The sequence below is a fragment of the Suncus etruscus genome, chromosome 8 (assembly GCF_024139225.1).
Source record: "Suncus etruscus isolate mSunEtr1 chromosome 8, mSunEtr1.pri.cur, whole genome shotgun sequence".
Lineage (NCBI taxonomy): Eukaryota > Metazoa > Chordata > Mammalia > Eulipotyphla > Soricidae > Suncus > Suncus etruscus.
In genome coordinates this window covers 1,604,161-1,621,538 of record NC_064855.1, presented here as the reverse complement: position 1 = coordinate 1,621,538, position 17,378 = coordinate 1,604,161, and the positions used below count along the sequence as shown (strand labels likewise).

Here is a 17,378-nt window from a genome sequence, read left to right as displayed (position 1 = left end):
AGTAAACTTTAAGAGATGTTTACTGTGTGTATAAGTCTATATCACTCTATATTTTTATATACTAGAAAGATAAATTGGGGGTGTTGGGCCACACCTGGTGATGTTCAAGGGTTACTGCTGCCTCTTGACTCAGGAATCACTCCTGGCAGTGCTTAGGGGACCAAATGGGTGTGCTGGAGATCAGAGCAGAGTCAGCCATGTGCAAGGCAAATGCCCTCCTGCTGTCCTATTGCTCCAGCCCCCCAGTTTTACATGTTTTAAACATGTCTTCAATGACCAGTGTATGAGTCACACTCACTGTGCCTCCCAGTGTGGGTTCCAGACATGCCCGAATCACCTCCTGGCCGCCCTACCAGGCTCAGTCTTGGGAACGTCCCAGGACCCATGGGGCCACCACTCACCAACCGTATGGACTGTGGCTAGTTGACTTAGCCAGTTCATGCATTAGAGTATTCATCTATAAAATGAGGAGAATGCAGCTGGCTCTGAAGGCCTGTTGTTAGATCGGGGGGCAGGACAGCTTAAAGAAACTGGGGCCCAGTGTTTTGGTCACCCTGGATCAGAAGTCCGGTCTCCTGCAGCAGTCCCTCTCGAGGGACCCCATCTCCTGGCCATCCCTACCGCCTCACCTGCCCGTTATTTGCGGGAGTAATGCCCTGTGTTCTGCAATCCCTTCTTGATTGCAAAACAGTTGCTGTTTGGGGTTCGTGAGGGTTGCTTGTGGGGGCGGGGCCTCCCTTCCACTGCCCCCAGCTGGACCCTGGCGACCTTATCCGCACGTCCGGTGCTTACTCAACCAGAGTTGCAGTGGTCCGCAGCCTTGGTTTGGTGTTTACCACCTGTCCTGTTGATTGTCCCCTGTTCCGTCTTCCTCACACAGACCTTCGGCGCTTTGGCTCAACTCCCAGCCAGCTGCCTCCAGGCCTCACTTGGGTTCAGGAGGGCCTGAGCTGACATTGGCTGGGCTATGGCGGCACCTACCTACACACAGCCTTCGCCATCAGGGGAATGGTGGTCATCTGGGTTTCCAAAACGGGGGTCAGGGAGGAGGTATGGGTGTACCACCACCTTTCACCGTCCCAAAGCCTGGCACCAACCTTGGCTGGTGCCTCTGCTCTTGGTCAGCAGGTGCAGGGATGGCACCCCACTCTGTGCTGGGGGGGGGGTGCCCAGACAGGGCTGAGCTTGTGCAGAGGCGGGAGGAAGCTTGTGGGCAGATCAAGGAGAACAGAGAAAGACCGGGAGCTACAGCGAGAAAGAGAACCTGAGAAAACAGTCTGGTGGAGGAAGGTGGGAGATTGAGTACTTGGAGAGCTTGGGGGGACTCCAGCAGGAGAACAGTGGGGAGGGAGGAATGAGTACTGAGTCTCTGTGCAGAGGAGAGGACTGTCTCTGAGCTCCCCTGTGCTTGGAGACCGGAGCCTGAGGCATGTAGACTTGCTTGGACCAGAGGACAACACCTGGACCTAGAGGAAGACAATCTTTCCAAAGGCAGATGGGGGGTGCTGCCTCCACCTCTGCCTTTTCACCCCTTTCCTGACTCCCCACATTTCCCTCCTGGGGGACCTCCCCTGCTCCCCAAGACCCTCCTGAGGACAGGGAGATCCAGGAACTTAGTGGCTCTCAGGGTGACCGGCTAAGGCCCTGACGGCCGACAGGCGGGTGTGCAGATGTTTGTCACTGGGACTGTGACCACAGGTGGGAGGGAAGGGCCGAGCTTCAAAAGGGTTGGGGGTGGCGTTTGCATCCCCTCTCTGCTGCCCTTGGCTAGGCCCATCTCAGGGCCTCAGGAATCCGTGGTTGAGCAGTCTTCAGGGCACATTGGGGGCTCTTACATGGTTTTGACTCCCACAGTTCCCTGTCCCAAATTTCCCTCCAGTAGCCATGTCAGCTTCTCTCAAACACACGCTGGACACAGACCTGCTGTGGCTGAGATCCCTCCTCCTGCGGAGATTCCCAAGGGCCCACCATGTCCACTCCCACCCCACCTCTGTGTTGACTTGGCTGATTCCCAGACGCCTTGGAACCAGCTTGGAGGCAGATGTTCAGCCTCTTCCCAGGACTTTGCACAAGAAGCTTCGCAGATGACTTTTGGGAGCTCAATCCCAGCTCATTCCACAGCCTGTGGACAGGATCTCGGCTGAACAGGCCCTGAGCCGATAAAAGCATCAAGTATGAAACATCTGCTATGTGCCAGGCCCTGGGCCCCCTCTGCCCTGACATCAACACTCAGGGACACAGGTCCAGAGAGGGGAAGTAACTCAGAGGGGAGGCCCCCCACTCACCCAGGGTGAAAGTTCTGGAAAGAGGCTTTGGTGCGTACTTAAATCCTAGATTCTATCCTCTCACCCCAAGGCCAGAGGGCAGAGGGTATCTGTGAAGATCTGTGCAGGAAGGAGCAGGCCCCTGGGCTCCACCCGCGCTAGCTAGCTCTCCGTGGGGAGTTGGGGGGAGCAGGGGGGACCAGGCGGGGCCTGGACGGGGCAGGGAGGGAGTGGATGGGAGCCGCACCCCAGACAGTCCAGCTGCCTGCCATTGGCAGCAGGAAACCAGCACGGCCACTGATTGGTCACCATAGGAGCCTGAAAAGGACCAGAACCCAGGGCCACCTCACTCAGGCTGCAGAGGTCTCAGAGTCACACGCCCCAGCCATGGCCCGGCTGTTTGGTGCAGCCTGTCTTCTCCCCCTGCTCCTCGCTGGCTTCTGCCGGGGACAGGACTCTAAGGTGAGTGTCCCCCAGGGTCCTGCTTCCTTCTCTGTGCCCCCTCCCTGTGCTCCAGCAGCCCTTCTACTTGCCAGGACCTGAGTACCCAGATGCAGGGAGCTGGTCTGTGCATCCCCTGGGGCCATGTAGCAATGGGGATCCCGGGACACACACACACACACACACACACACACACACACACACACACACCCTGGCTCTCGGGGGCTACACACACACACACACACACACACACACACACACACACACACACACCCTGGCTCTCGGGGGCTACAGGTCCCATTCCCAGAGGACAGCAGCCTCCTCCACTGCCAGAGAATGTTCTGGGTCCCGGGTACAGTGGTGGTGGTGGGAAGGTAGGTTCAGGCAGAGCGCAGCTTCCTGGGCGCTCTGGGAGAAGCTCAGAGTCTATTCGCAAGTGTCTGCTGCAAGGGGCAGAGCAAGCTACTGCCCGGACCAGCTCCTGCGGGGTGGGGCACAGGGCCACCCAAGGCTTCTCCTTAGAGGGCCTGGGAATCTCTTTCCTAGGATGAAGGCCCTGCATATCCACACCCCACACAAGCACACAAGTACATCACACACCACTCAAGCATATGCACACACACGACCACACAGCACACCCATAAGCATTTCCATGTACCACACACACACACACACACACACACACACACACACACACACACACACATAGGCTCTGTAAGTTCAGGCTCTGCACCTCTTCCTCGATTTCCTAGCTTTTGTTGTTGTTGTTGTTGTTGTTGTTGTTTTTGGTTTTTGGGCCACACCCGGCGGTGCTCAGGGGTTACTCCTGGCTGTTTGCTCAGAAATAGCCCCTGGCAGGCACGGAGGACCATATGGGACACCAGGATTTGAACCAACCACCTTGGGTCCTGGATCGGCTGCTTGCAAGGCAAACGCCGCTGTGCTATCTTTCTGGGCCCGATTTCCTAGCTTTTGATTGTGGGGTTCTGTAGAAGGTGATTGTGTCCATGATTCTGCCACAGCTTAGGGCATCTGGACCTTCAGCCCACTTTGGGAAGTCAGCCTGAGCGTGGCTGAGCAGCTGTCTTTGCCCTGGACCAGATCCCTCGTGGAGTGGACAGAGCACAGGCAAAATGACCCCTGAATGGATGGTCACTTTAAAGGCTCCTTTGAGGGGGCTGGAGAGATAGCACAGCGGTAGGGCGTTTGCCTTGCATGCAGCCAATTCTGGATGGACCTGGGTTCAATTCAATGCATCCCATATGGTCCCAGAAGTGATTTCTGAGTGCAGAGCTAGGAGTAACCCCTGAGCACCACCAGGTATGGCCCCAAAACCAAACCAAACCAAACCAAAGCAAAAGCCCCTTTAAAGAAGGGCCTCACTGTCCAAGTCCACCCTAGGTTAGGGGATAAGCTGTGCCAGGTGCCCTGTAAGCAGGGAATGCAGCTATAAGGGACGGAGGGACAGGTGGGTCTCAGAGCGGGGTGACTGGTCTTTTCCAATGTATCCAGCTAAGATTTGCTGGGAGGCAAGGCCAGCCAGCACGCCCTTACTCCCGGGCACCTGAGGGATATCTGAGCTGTCCACGCTGAGGGAGGGACAGTAAGCATAGAAGCTGCCTGTCCTGCCCATGTCCTCTTGCCTGTCCCACCCAGGGATCCTGAAGGCCGCTGGTTTCTAGGTGAAGCAGTTCAGGAGCACAGTCTGGCTGGACCCTGCCCTGGTCCTTGTCTCTGGGTGCTGCCAGGAGAGAGAGAGAGAGAGAGAGAGAGAGAGAGAGAGAGAGAGAGAGAGAGAGAGAGAGAGAGAGAGAGAGAGTGTGTGTGTGTGTGTGTGTGTGTGTGTGTGTGTGTGTGCGCGCGCATGCGCGCGCGCCAGGGGTGGCAGGCAGGAATGCCTTGATAGGAAAGGGACTGGCCCATCCACAGATGTGAAATGGGAGATCCCCCTCCTTGCCCAAAGGGACACTGGTGGTGCCAGAACAATAGCACAGTGGCAGAGCATTTGCCATGCATGCAGCCAACCTGGGACGAACCCAGGTTCCATCCCAGGCAACCCATATGGTTCCCCAAGCCTTCCAGGAGCGATTTCTAAGCACAGAGCCAGGAGTAACCCTTAAGCACTGCCGGGTGTAGCCCCCAAACCCCAAAACAACAACAAAGGGACACTGGCAGCTCAGGTCAAGGGTCTCCTCGAGGCCATATTCTGAGAAGGACCATCAGTGACAACCACGAGTGTTCTAGGCACTTCCTTCTGCTGAGGGCTCCCCCTGCTCTGGATGGGCAGTAGCTGCCACAGCACTGATAGATGGGACACAGGGACCCCTCCTCTCCCACACCCTCACCCCTGCACTCGCTCACTGAGATCCGGAGCCCCGACTCCATTCTCCAAGGTGGCTGAGTGCACCGTGACACTTGCCCCCTCCCCACCAGCACCAGGAACAGCTCTTCAGGGCCTTAGAATGCCTGGACGCAGCTCGCCTGCATCCACGGCCCACCAACCCAGGCTTCGGCAGTCTGGGGTCGCCCTGGGTATGGCAGTGATGCCACTCGGCTGCTCTTGTGCCACAGGTGGACTGCCAGGATGGCGTAACTGGCACCATCTACGACTATGGAGCCCTGGCCATCGACGGTGAGGAATACATCCCCTTCAAGAACTACGAGGGCAAGTACGTCCTCTTTGTCAACGTGGCCAGCTTTTGAGGCTTGACGGGCCAGTACGTTGGTAAGAGCCCTGGGTTTGGGTTACTCTGCCCTCTGGCATGTGTCAGAACCCTTCTGGAATGTGTGGGGGCGGGCTGGGTGCTGTGACCCCGAGGCTCTTGGCCCTGCTCAGCCCCACTGCAATTCCCTCTGGCCATGGTGAAGAAGATTGCGTAAGATCTGATGTAAGGTCCTACGCTCCCTCACTGGGGCCTGGGTACAGCTTGCCTCAGCAGAAGATGGAAAGGGACTTTGTGGGGTTCCTTGGGCCATTGAGTTGGGCAGTTTGAGCTGAAGGACATTTGGAAGGCCCTGAGCAAAAGCAGCGGTGGCTGAGGCCCACGGTGTGTGATACTGAAGGGGCTCACCCCACTTCTATGATCTCTGGGCAGGGGGTGTGAGCAGGCCCAGGAGGGGCCAGGCCATGGAACAGGTAGGAGCAGGCAGGGTGCTTGGACTATGTGTCCAGCCCATTCCTAGAGGGAGACGTCAGCGGTTCACTGGCGCCAGTCAGCAGCACTGCCCAGAGGCGCCTGCCTCACCTGGGACAGAACTGGACCCCTTCCGAAGGCCCCAACCGGAGGATGGGGAACCCCAGGATTCCCCAGAGGCCCACTGGAGGGAGGGTCGCTCTGCTCGGCCTGCAGGGCTGAAGGGGGCAGAGCTCCAGTGGGCCCAATCTCCTGCCCTGTCCTCTCCTCTCCCTCCAGAACTGAATGCACTGCAGGAGGAGCTGGAGCCCCACGGGCTGGTCATCCTGGGCTTCCCCTCCAACCAATTCGGAAAGCAGGAGCCAGGAGAGAACGCGGAGATCCTGGCCATCCTCAAGTGAGTGCCTGCCTGAGACGGTGGGTGGGTGGGGGGCACCAGGCAGAACGGAGAAGCCCCCAGACCATCCCTGTGATGCACACGGAAACCTCATTGCAGGCACGTCCGGCCTGGTGGCGGCTTTATCCCCAAGTTCCAGCTCTTTGAAAAAGGGGACGTGAATGGGGACAAGGAGCAGAAGGTGTTCACGTTCCTGAAGGTGAGAGGAAGTTGGGTGGGCAGGGCAGGGCGGGGTAGGACAGGCCTCGGGCTAACTGCCTTCTGTCCATCCCTCTGTCCCTTCCAGAATGCCTGCCCGCCCACCACAGAGTTGGTGGGCCAGCCCGCGCGCCTCTTCTGGGAGCCCATGAAGGTGCGTGACATCCGCTGGAACTTCGAGAAGTTCCTGGTGGGGCCCAATGGTGTCCCCATCATGCGCTGGCACCACCGCACCCAGATCAGCACCATCAAGGCAGACATCCTGGCCTACATAAAGCAGGCAGCGCCAGAAGCCGGGAAGTAACTGAACTCCTCCCGACAGAGGGACCCACTCAGGAAGAAGCACCTCTCCAGACACCCAACATCTGCCCCTTTCCTTCCTCTCCTGACTTCATGGACTCACTGCCATCCAGCCCAGGACAGAAGCAGCTCTTGGACCAACTGTTCAGCCTGGCCCTCCCCGAACCCTGTACCCCACCAGCCTGCCCCCTTCCTGTCCTCCTGCCCCACGGTGACCCCAAGAGCAGCCAGGGTGACAGTTCCCTGTGGGGGCGTCTCCATGACGGCGGGGCCCGAAGCCCATGGGCGGGCCTCCCCCGAACCGTATGCAGCCGGGCCTTTGTGCATTCAGGCCGAGCCACAGACGGTGATGCCACCCAGGCAGCTGCCCCTGGCCAGACTCTCCCATGCCCAGTAAAGTCCTCCGCAGCAGCTTGGCCTCCATGTCTTCTGTCCTGCCCGGAACGGCCACTCCTAGGCACTTCCTGGCTGATCCCCCAGGGGGCTGAAAGGGAGGAGTCTGGGACCCAAGTGGGGCAGGCGGGAGCTGGCCAGGGCTCTGGGCCCTGAGTTCAGAGTCCCAAAGACAGACTTGGCTCCCAGTCTCAGAGACTAATGAGCGAGGGGGCATTAGCTGGAACAGAGTCCTGTCACAGGGCTTACACATGGGGTAGGTCCCCCTGCCCTCAGCGGAGCTAAGTGCCCCTCCCGGTGTCCAGGAGCACTACCCTGGCAGCACTCAGGCCCAACCCGATCCCTGGCCCAAAAGCAAACACCAGAGGCAGTCACTGCTGTCCTTCATGGTAGGTTTATGGTAGGGATTTGTGCAAACAGCTGTCTGGGGCAGAGCCAGCCAGCTGCATGGCCTCTGCCCAGGCTGCAATGGGCATGGCTGTGACCTCATGCCCGTGAGACCCCCCGAAAGCTGGGCTGAAGTGCCCATGCTTGAAGCAAAAGAGCGGCGTGGACAGCAGGAACACAGACTTCCTGCTGGCCTGCAAAGGGCAGCACTGGGCAGCCCGAGGCCATCCCCTCGGTGGTGGTGGTGGTGGTGGCGGTGGCAGCAACAGGCCTGTCCCAGCAGGGGCAGCTCGGCTCAGCCCGTGGCTTGTCATCTGGCGGGTTCTGGCCACTAAAGCGCAAGGCCATGGCGCTGCTTCCGTGTCAGGCGGTCAGGGGCTCTGGAGCCGGAGCAGAGCCCCAGGGGAGCAGCTCACTACGGATCCTCCAGTTCATTCTGTGTGGGCGCTAAATGGACACAAACTGTGAGGGCCTCACAGTGGCCCCGGGCATGGGCACAGGTAGCCCTGGCCAGTGGCCCGGTCTTTGCCAGGGTGACAAGAGGAAAGGGGCAGTCTAAAGACGCAAGTTCCTGTGCCCATGGCTACCTCCCCCCAGAATGGCTGTGCCCAGAGCCCACGGCCAGCCTTGCTCCACTCGGGGTCAGGAGTCCTAGACCCCACACATGTATCGGGGTTGCAGCAACTGGCCCTCCCCTGTGTCCTCCTGTCATTTCTCTGCACTAACATCCCATCCTGCTCTGTGCACCTCATCCCTGCCCTCAACGCTGATCTGGAAAATTGGGACTGTGCCGCTGTCAGGGCGGGCACAAGGTACCTCACCTGGGTCTGCTGGCCTGGCAGTGGGCGAGCCTGGCACCTGTGGACTCTGGTGGTGCAGCCTGGTGCATGGCGGTCTCCAGGGGTACTCGGGCTGCATACAAAGTGACATGTGTCTCCCACGAGCAGCCCCACCGACGGCAGAGCAGGGAATACATCCCCCAGGACAGAGGGGGAGCAGAAGACAAGTAAGGGATGAGGGCCATCAGTTGGAATGGCAGCCTCCCCTCTACCCCATGCCCCCCATTTCTGTGCCCTGGGAGCAAGAAAATGGGAGGGGAACAGCAGGCAAGAGGGACACCGCCGGAGGGTTCTAGAAGAAGCAGGAAGGGGCCAGGCCTCACCAGGCGGAAGACGCAGCTACTAGGCAGTGGGGGCGAATGCTCCACCGGCGGGGCAGGCGGGTAGTGAATCTGCGCCCAGTCCTCATAGCCATGGGCTGGCAGCATAGCGGGCAGGACAGGGTGAGCGCAGGGGCAAGCCCCGCAGAGGTGCTCAGAGACCCGCTCAGTGGGCGCCTGCGAGGACAAGAACAAGGCAGGGCCGGGTCATGCCCCTTCATGGGACCACCCGCCCTCTCCCGGGAGGCCCTGTCCCTTGTCCCTCGTCCCCCATCCCTCACCTTCGCTTTCAGCCTTGGCCGCCTACGGGGCTCTCGTTCCTCCCCATCCTGCAGCACCTGCAGCCCAGGAGGGAGGCTATTGGTAGCAGCCTGGGCACCCGGGGCGGGGGTGGCGGCAGGAGAGCGGGTCACGGGCTGGGGCGTGGGGACAGCACCCTTCAAGGGCTCAACCCCAGGTGGCGTCCCCCAGATGTTGGCACGCACCTGCGAGGCCACTTGGGCCTGGAGCTGCTCCAGCTGCCTTCGGAGCTCCTCCTTCTCCTCGTTCATGCGCTCCCGGTCACTGCGCTCCTTCCGGAAGTCCTCCTCGAAGATCTTCACCTGGGGTGGGCAGGCGGGAGGGCCTCAGCAGGGCCTTGGGGCCAGTCACCCCACAAGAGGCTTGTTTCTGGGCTTCAGGGAGGCTTTGGGGAGTGGGGGGTTCACCGGGTGCCAGGGCTCGGAAGCAGCCTCTCAACTGCCTTCCCTGGCCCCAGGCAGGGAAAGGGACAACTCGGCTGTCCCCTGCAGCAAGTGCAGGGCACTGGCAGTGCGGAAAAGGGACCACCAAGATTCTGGGTTGTCCAGCCCTGCACCCCGGCGGGGGTACCCGAGCGTAGCACCAAGTATAGAACAAAGAGGGAGCTAGTCCCCTCCCTTTGGCGGGAGTGTGTCCCCCTTCCTGAGTCCAGATGGGGAGGGCAGGAGCGGCGACGGCCTCAGCTACCCCTGCCCTGCACTGTCCCAATTGCATATAGCTGCCCGGAAGGAAGCTGAGGGGGAGAGAGGGACTAGGCTGGCACATGGGCAGAGGGGACCAGGACTTCCCTGGAAGGAGGAACCACCTGGATGGACTCGATGGACCCCGGCACTGCAGACACTGCAGACACCCCAGCCACCCACCTGCTGCTTCAGCAACTCGTTCTGTGTCACCAGCTCCTGCTTCCGAAGGCGGCCACCCCCTGCCTCTGAACCCCCGAAAGCTGCTGTAGGGGTCGGCGGGGATGCCTGGATGCTGAGTGCTTCCTCCAGGGCCTGTGAGGAGGAAGAGCCTGAGCCCGAATTCAGGACCCTTCCCCGATACCCACCAAAGGCCGCCTCCACCCCTCCACCCAGTGCTGCTGCCAGATTCAAATGGCCACTTGTTGGCCATTCAACTTTCCGGTCATGCACGTGGGCTCCCAACATTGAGCCACCGGGGCCCATGTCCAGGGTGGAGGGAACTCTGAAGGCAAGTGATTCTGAATGTGTGCAGGTCTGAACACACATGCAGTGACTGGATACATGTGTGACTGAGCAGGCATGAGAGCATGGCTGAACACATGTGTAAGGGCGCCCACCTTGTTGAGCCTCTGGATCTCCCGCTCCTGGTAGTCCCTCTGCCTGGCGAGCGGTCCCAGCTGGTCCTGCAGAGCCTGGATCTCCTGCCGCAGCTCCTGAGCCTCAGCCGCCCGATGCTCCTTGTCCGTCTGTGGGGCGCAGATGACTCAGCTTGGTGTGGGCAGGGGCGGGGTCTGTGCCAGCCTCCCCACCATGGCTCAACACAGGGTCTTGGGGACCCTCAGAGGGTCAGGCGGCATTCTGGGGCACACTCAGCGGAGGGGACAGGCTACAGAACTCCAGCCGGGGCCCAGCTCCACAGGGAGGATGGAGGAACAGAAGCTTCGTGGGGACCCAGTGCTGCCCCCCAACAGCCAGGCCTGCTCACTTGCTCTTCACGAGGATACGAGCCAGGAAAGGGGCCAGAAAGGAAACTGAAGCAAGAGACACTCAAGTCTGGGGGAACACGGCCCACAGTCCTGGGGACATCAGGGGAAACATGGCCCATAGCCCTGGGGGTGTTGGAGGACAGGCAGCCCTGCCCAGAGCCCATGCCCAGGCAAGAGGCACCATGGCATCACTCGCCTCCTCCATCTCGATCTTGGACTTGGCCAGGAGGAGTTTGCGGTCGAAGTCCCGCTGCTTCTGCTCCCGCTCGGCCTCCAGCTCTGTCACCTGCTTCTGCACAGCAGCCAGCTTCTGGCGCAGCTCGGTGATCTGGGCAGGGCAGGCAGGGGGCAGGGTGTGGGCGGCTGGGCCAGTGGGCACCATCGGGCCCTGGACAAGTGAACCGGTCAGGACGTGGCCGGGCACAGGAGCCACTGGCTGGCACGTGGTCGGGGATGTGCGTGGGCGTTGGGCCTACCTTCTGCTCGTACTGCTGCTTCATAGAGCGGAAGTGCTGGTCCCACTGCTTGTTGACCTCCAGCAGCTGTGAGAACAGGGTGGCTCAACTTTGCTCCCCAAACCACAGGCATGTGGGGTACCCTGGACCCAACCTCCCACCAGGGAGAAAGCAGCCAGGCCCACAGAGGTCCCTGGTACCCCCGTCTGGTCCTGCCCACCCACCTCCAGGCGCTGCTGCTCCAGCATCTTCACCTTCTTCTCAGCTGTGCCCACCTCAGGGGACTTGGCCGCAGTCCCTACAGCCTGCGGGGACAGATGCAAGGTCTCTCGGTGGCCCTTGCACCCCAGGATGCAACTCGGAAGGGTTTCAGGGTTCAGGGGAACCTGACAACTACTGGTAGTGGTATTGGAGGACAGGGCTGGGGGTGACCCGGGCCAGGCCACTATCCACACGCCTACTCAGGGACATCCCTGAGTAGGGACAGTGCCCATTGGATGTGCCCCAAGAGGCAGCCCTTGTGTGCACTCACTGCCATCCTCCTGCACCCCATCCTCAGGCACCCAAGCCCCCGAGTGTGGGACCAGAGCTCTCCCCACACCCTGTGCTGTTCGTTTGGGGAGCCCCTGGGACCCCATGCTGTGGGGAAGGACATCCGCCCCGCACCAGCCCACCTGCCCCTGCGAACCTGCTGCTGCTCGCCTGCTGACTTCTTGCCCAGCAGTAGCCTCAGCTCCTCGTTTTCCTCCCTGTGGGGATTCCAGGTCAGACCCAGTCCTGGACTGCTCCCCGCTTGTACCCCAGCTGAACCCAGCTCTCGGGAGGGGGCGCCCGGTCTGACCGGCATGAGAGCTTGTTTCCACTCAGCCGTTTGCAAGTCTCGCTCACAGTCAGTCCAGGCCATGGAACTGCCAGGGAAGGGTTCGAGAGCACCCCAAAGGGCAGGAGAGGAGCAAAGATTTGTCCCAGTGTAGCCCTTTCCCCAACACGCCTTTTACCTAAACTTTCTTTGGAGATGTTAATCCCACCTGGCTGATCAGACCCTCACCCACACCTGGGATGGGGTGGGCTGTTTTAAATAAGGAATAAAAGTCTGGCTGGGGGGAGGTGAGAGAGAAACAGAAAAAGGCAGAAAGGAGAGGCAGAAAAAGCATGGCAGAGAGAGAGACAGACAGACAGAAGACAGACAGAGACAGATGGAGACAAAGACTCATGGCAGGCAGGGCATGGAACTAAAGTGAGCTGATCCAATGGAACTTTAACTGACTGCTTGCGAATTATTTCTCCGCCGTTACCCTGCATCTTTAGACCCTTCAGCCATAGGGGCTAGAGGCACCTTGCCTGGGGAGGACTCGCTCAACTTTATATTTTATATGAACTTTATAGTTTATATTTTTAATCAACACCCCAGCAAGAAAATGCCCCTGTGACTCAGCCAGTAATTGTCTACCGATGTCCTCCCCCAACTTGGCCTCCCCCCCCCCCCCGCAAATTCCTTGGCCCATCCCTCACCCCAGCCTGTCTCTGCACCCTGCCCGCCCAGTCCCTCACCGCAGCCGCTCAGTCGCCTGGCTCCGCTGCTCCAGGCCTTTGTCCAGCTTGGCCTTCAGCACCTCATTCTCCTGCCGAAGCTGCTCACACAGGGTCTGTGGGAGGCCCCGGGCAGATCAGGGGTGACAGGAGGGGTCCCAGCGCCTCCCCCTTGATCTGTGCTCCTCCAAGCACAGCTCCACAAGATTTAGAGTTGCTGAAGGTCTGTAAGCGACCCAGAAGCCTTGGCAGGTGACAGGTTGGCCAACAGACTGTAATCGAAGACTTGGGACCATCAGTGGTCATCATGGGGGACCCTCTTTCGGTCTCCTGAAGGGGCCAGTCTCCCTGCATCGGACAGGCTGTCCTGTGCAGCGGACAGCCACCTTCACGACCAGGCAGAAGATTGTGGGCGGAAGCCAAGGGAAGGGGGCCGGGCTGGGCATGAGGCAGCTGCAGCCACCTCAGGCTGAGGTGTCACCTGTCCTGAAGGGGTGCCGGCCTGCCCCACCCCTGTACTTCCCGATCTCTCTCCCCACCCTCTGTCTGACCAGCAAGCAACCACCACCCGGGGAGCTCTGGCACCCCAACAGGACTGATCCCAGCCAGAGTCCCTCTGGTCTCCTCATGTCCCTGATGTCGGTGCTTCCCTCACCCAATGCCTCCTCACCTAAATGTTCCCCTCCTCACCCCGACATCCCACTCACCCGGATCCCCCCTCACCTGCAGCACAGCTGTGCGCCGCTCGTTGCTGTGCACCTTGGCCGCCAGCCGGTTGAACTCGAGTGCCATGCGGCTCAGGTGCGTGAAGAGCTGGCTGTGGTCGGGCTCCTGGGCGCACACGCTCAGGGTGCTTTCCAGTCGCTGCAGGTGCACCTGGAGATCCTCAGAGGCTGGGGCACGCGCCTCTGGGGGGGCTACGGCTGCTCTCCCCGGGGGCTTCTGCTCCTCAGTGAAGACCAGTTCAAACTCGGAGGAGGAGCCCTGGAGTGAGGGGCCAGGGGTTAGGGGCTAGGCATGCCTCCTCTAGTCGAGACTGGGAGTGGGGAGTGGGATGGTGATCCCCCCACCTATCCTCAAAGGAACCCGCACCTCCACCTGTCCCCAGGCTCAGCTCAGGGTGAGCCCCAGAAGCACATGCAGGGGCAACGAGATGGCCTCAGATAGTTTCAGTCTGGGGGTCCAGTCAGTCAACAGCTGGCCCCCACCCCACAGCCCAGGGATTGTCCTGGTTCCTGGTGCCAGTGTGGGCGACCACTAGGGCGCTCAAAACCCCTCCCTTCACTCTGTGCCAGCCACAGCTGCAACTTACGCTAGATGGGGGCTTGGGGGCCAGCTCTGGTGTGTCTCTGAGCAGCACAGGGGCAGGACTACTGGGGACACTCGTGTCCTTCCCTGCAGAGAGAAGAGGCGGTGGGGGGGGGGGGCACAGGGCTTAAGAGTCCATCGAGTAACTGTTACCACACCAGATTTACACTTCCAGGGATCAGAGGCAGTGCTCTCCCTGAGTGCTGCAGGAACCCAAGAGGGGCCGGTTTAATTCCAGGGACAGGACACACTCCCAGGCCACACCCAGGCTCAGGCACTGTGACCCTGCACGGCCAGGAGATGGGGCCCATGTGTGGGGCTGGGCCCTTGTACCTGCCAGCGGAGCCGGCTCAGAGGGGGCAGAGGATGGTGAAGGCGGTGAAAGCGGTGGACTGTTGTTCCCCACCAGGGCCTCCGCCTTCTGTCGCAGCCGTGAAGCCTCCATCTGGGACTCGCCCAGCAGCTGCCCTGGGGGGCATGGAGAGTGTGAGGGCACTGGGGAGCCCAGGTCCCCCAAACCCAGCCTCCAACGGTCCTTCCCTTCAGCACAGGCACCACAGTCTGAGCCCGTTTCTCCTCCACCTGCACTGGGAGGAGGGGGCAGCAGGGTGCAGGCTGGGGACTGTGGAGGAGGCAATAGGGTCTGTACCCCAAGGAGGACAGGCGCACAGCGGACAGGGCCCTTACCGAGTGTCTTCATCCCCTGCATCTTCTCCTTCAGGCGCGAGTTCTCCTCCACCAGGCGCTCGTAGGCGGCTGAAGCCTCCGCGCCGCCCCCGGGGTCATAAATGCGGTAGGGCCCGCTGCCCTCCATGAACTCAGCTCAGGGTGCCCGCCCCGCCTGCAGGGACACAGCCCCAAGTTCATCAGGGGATGGACCCTGAGCGAAGAGGCCACCCCAGTGCAGGGTTTTTGTTAAATTTTGGGGGGTTTTGGGTCACACCCGGCGGCACTCCATGCTCAGAAATTGCTCCTGGCAGGCACGAGGGACCATGTGGATGCCGGGATTCGAACCACCATCCGTCCTGAATCGGGGGTCGGGGCCGGAGAAATAGCCCTACTGCTGTGCTATCTCTCCGGCCCCGGCCCAGGGCAGGGTTTTGAGGACTCAGTGCTCCTGAAGGACAGTCCCCAGAAAACCCCCAAGGGTTCTTATCATGGCCCCTGTTCCTCCAGATCTGGGCCATGTGACCACAGAAAAGAGACAGCCGGAGAGGTCACCTGCAAGCTCCCAGGGCCAGTGGGACGCAGGTGGTGGCTGGAACTGAGGGGCCCCAAAGGAGAGGCAACTCAGTGGGTACCTTCTAGGCAGTAGGCCTCCTCTGAGGGTCAGCAGCAGGTCCCACCCATGTCATGTCCTCACCCACCAAGCCCCTGCCTGCACACTCTCCTGGAAGGAGAAGTTTCTAAAGAACCCTGACACCAGGTGGGGTGTGTGATGTGGGGGTTACAGGGGTGAGCCCCATCCTACTCAGCCAGATCATGCTCCCCACTCTCCCCCAGGGACCCCAACTGCACCAACCATTCCCCTAGGATCCCCAAGAATTCCCCCTGGGACCCTCATCACTCCCTGGAGAGCCCATATCTCTCTGTCTGGACCCCCTTACTTCCCGCATTCCCCCCAGAAACCCCCACCATCCTCCCAGACCCTCATCACAACAGGGGGACCCTAAGAACTCCCCTCAAGCCCCCCATCATTCTGAGACCCTCACCATTCCCTAGGGACCCCAGACCACTCTGTCTGGACCCCATTACTTGCCACATTCCCCCCAAAACCCCATCATCCTCCCAGACCCTCATCCCACCGGGGGGGGGGACCCATAATAACTCCCCGCACTCCTCCCCAGGACCCCGATCACTCCCTGGGATCCCTTGACGCTCCCTCCCATCCCGTCCCCGACCCCCTGACGGTCGCCCGGGACCCCCACCACGCCCCCAGGCCCCTTCCCTGCCCCCAGGCCCCCACATTCCGGGCCCCCCTGACCCCTGGGTCCCCGATCACGGCCCCGCCCTCCCTCGATCACGTCCCCGGGACCTCGATCGCTCCTGGGGGGGCCCCAAAACACCCAGGACCCCCCACAATCTCCCAGTCCCCGGAGGCGCCGCCCCACGAGGCTCGAGGGCTCCGGGGTCCCCTCACCTCCGCGTCTGGGCTCCGCGCTCCGAAGGCCCCACTGGATCCCGGGGGCGCCCGACCCGAACGACCCGACCGACCCGACCGACCCGACCCGCCCGGCCGAGAAGCGACCAGGAAGTGGCGGGACTGCCCCGCGGGAAAGTCCCCGCGAGTGACGGGCCGCTCGGCCAATGGCGTAACGGCGGAGGCGGGACTAACGTGGCAGCCCTCTCTGATTGACGGGCTTCTCGACCAATGGAGTCGCGGCGAAGGCGGGACGAGTGCCGGCGAGTGACGGGCTGTTCCGCCAATGGCGTCACGGTGAAGGCGGGACTAGAGCTGGCCCTCTCCGCGAGTGACGGGTAGATAGGCCAATGGTGTCGCAAGGGGGGGGGTCGAGACTAGCGAGGCAGCCCTTGCTGTGAGTGACGGGTCGCTCGACCAATAGGGTCGTGGAGAGGGCGGGACTAGTAGAAGCTTTTGCTGTGAGTGACAGGCTTATCTGCCAATGACGTTCCAGAGAGGGCGGGACTAGCGAGGGCAGTTCTCTCTGAGTGACGGGCTGTTTGGCCAATGGCGTGGTGGCGGGGGCGGGACTAGCAGTTGACTCATGGGGTCTCCCCCAGAACACCCCCAACCCTGGGACTGCCAGGCTGACACAGGCCATCATGCACACCCAGCTTCCATCTCTCTACTCTGTCTCTCTCTGTGTCTCTGTCTCTCACCATCTCCTGGGTTCCTGTTATTAAAATTGGGAGTCTCATGAATTTTGTTTTGTTGTTTTGTTTTGTTTTGTTTTTTGGGCCACTCCCAGTGACACTCAGGGGTTACTCTTGGCTATACACTCAAGAAGTCGCTCCTGGTTTGGGGGGACCATATGGGACCCCAGGGATCAAACCGCGGTCCAGTCTGCCCTAGGTTACCGAGTGCAAGGCAAGTGCCCTACCACTGTGCCACCACCCCGGCCCCCAATTTTGTTATATTATTAAAATTACATGACTGCTAATGATCTGGGTGACTTTGGACTATTTGGGTTTTGAATTCTGCCTTTCTCTATTATACGCCACACACACACAGACACAGTCAGACACACACACACACAGTCTCCAGCTCCCAGGTCACCACAGGCACACATACACACACATACCCCTAGTCATCAGTCACAAATACACCCAGCTCCCAACACACTCTGACTCTCACCATCTCCTAAGTTCATGTTGGAGTCTCATGAATTTTGTTACATTGTTATTAAAATTACATGATTGCTAATGATATAGATAGATCTATATAGATCTATAATCTATATAATGATATAGACTTTGGACTA

The 17,378-nt window shown here is 60.4% G+C and overlaps 2 protein-coding genes across 4 annotated transcripts; one reads left to right on the top strand and one right to left on the bottom strand.

Moving 5' to 3' along the window:
* Window positions 1-2,591: 2,591 nt before the first annotated feature.
* On the top strand, window positions 2,592-7,145 carry GPX3 (glutathione peroxidase 3). Its single transcript, XM_049778071.1, has 5 exons — window positions 2,592-2,726; window positions 5,277-5,430; window positions 6,119-6,236; window positions 6,336-6,435; window positions 6,523-7,145. The coding sequence occupies exons 1-5, from the start codon at window positions 2,652-2,654 to the stop codon at window positions 6,736-6,738; spliced, it is 663 nt and encodes a 220-aa protein (XP_049634028.1). The 5' UTR covers window positions 2,592-2,651; the 3' UTR covers window positions 6,739-7,145.
* Window positions 7,146-7,502: 357 nt separating this feature from the next.
* Window positions 7,503-16,247, bottom strand: TNIP1 (TNFAIP3 interacting protein 1). 3 transcript variants are annotated; one of them, XM_049778019.1, is made up of 17 exons: window positions 16,077-16,247; window positions 14,623-14,772; window positions 14,269-14,403; window positions 13,940-14,022; window positions 13,351-13,611; window positions 12,649-12,743; window positions 11,786-11,846; window positions 11,322-11,402; window positions 11,119-11,184; window positions 10,839-10,970; window positions 10,274-10,402; window positions 9,837-9,968; window positions 9,159-9,275; window positions 8,955-9,044; window positions 8,677-8,850; window positions 8,336-8,426; window positions 7,503-7,961 (listed from the first exon to the last, which is right to left on the bottom strand). In XM_049778019.1, exons 2-17 carry the CDS (start codon window positions 14,747-14,749, stop codon window positions 7,930-7,932), a joined length of 1,806 nt encoding a protein of 601 aa, XP_049633976.1. In that variant the 5' UTR covers window positions 14,750-14,772; window positions 16,077-16,247; the 3' UTR covers window positions 7,503-7,929. The 3 variants fall into 3 exon arrangements, with proteins under 3 accessions (XP_049633976.1, XP_049633977.1, XP_049633978.1); XM_049778020.1 differs by having other exon boundaries at window positions 8,955-9,011; XM_049778021.1 differs by lacking the exon at window positions 8,955-9,044.
* Between the last annotated feature and the right edge of the window lie 1,131 nt (window positions 16,248-17,378).

Coding starts and splice junctions, on each gene's coding strand:
- TNIP1 (XM_049778019.1), bottom strand. CDS start 14,749: ATGGAGGGCAGCGGGCCCTACCGCATTTATGACCCCGGGGGCGGCGCG. Junction 10,403..10,838: donor CCAAGATCGAGATGGAGGAG/GCGAGTGATGCC, acceptor TGCGCCCCACAG/ACGGACAAGGAGCATCGGGC. Junction 9,045..9,158: donor AGGCCCAAGTGGCCTCGCAG/GTGCGTGCCAAC, acceptor CCGGGTGCCCAG/GCTGCTACCAATAGCCTCCC.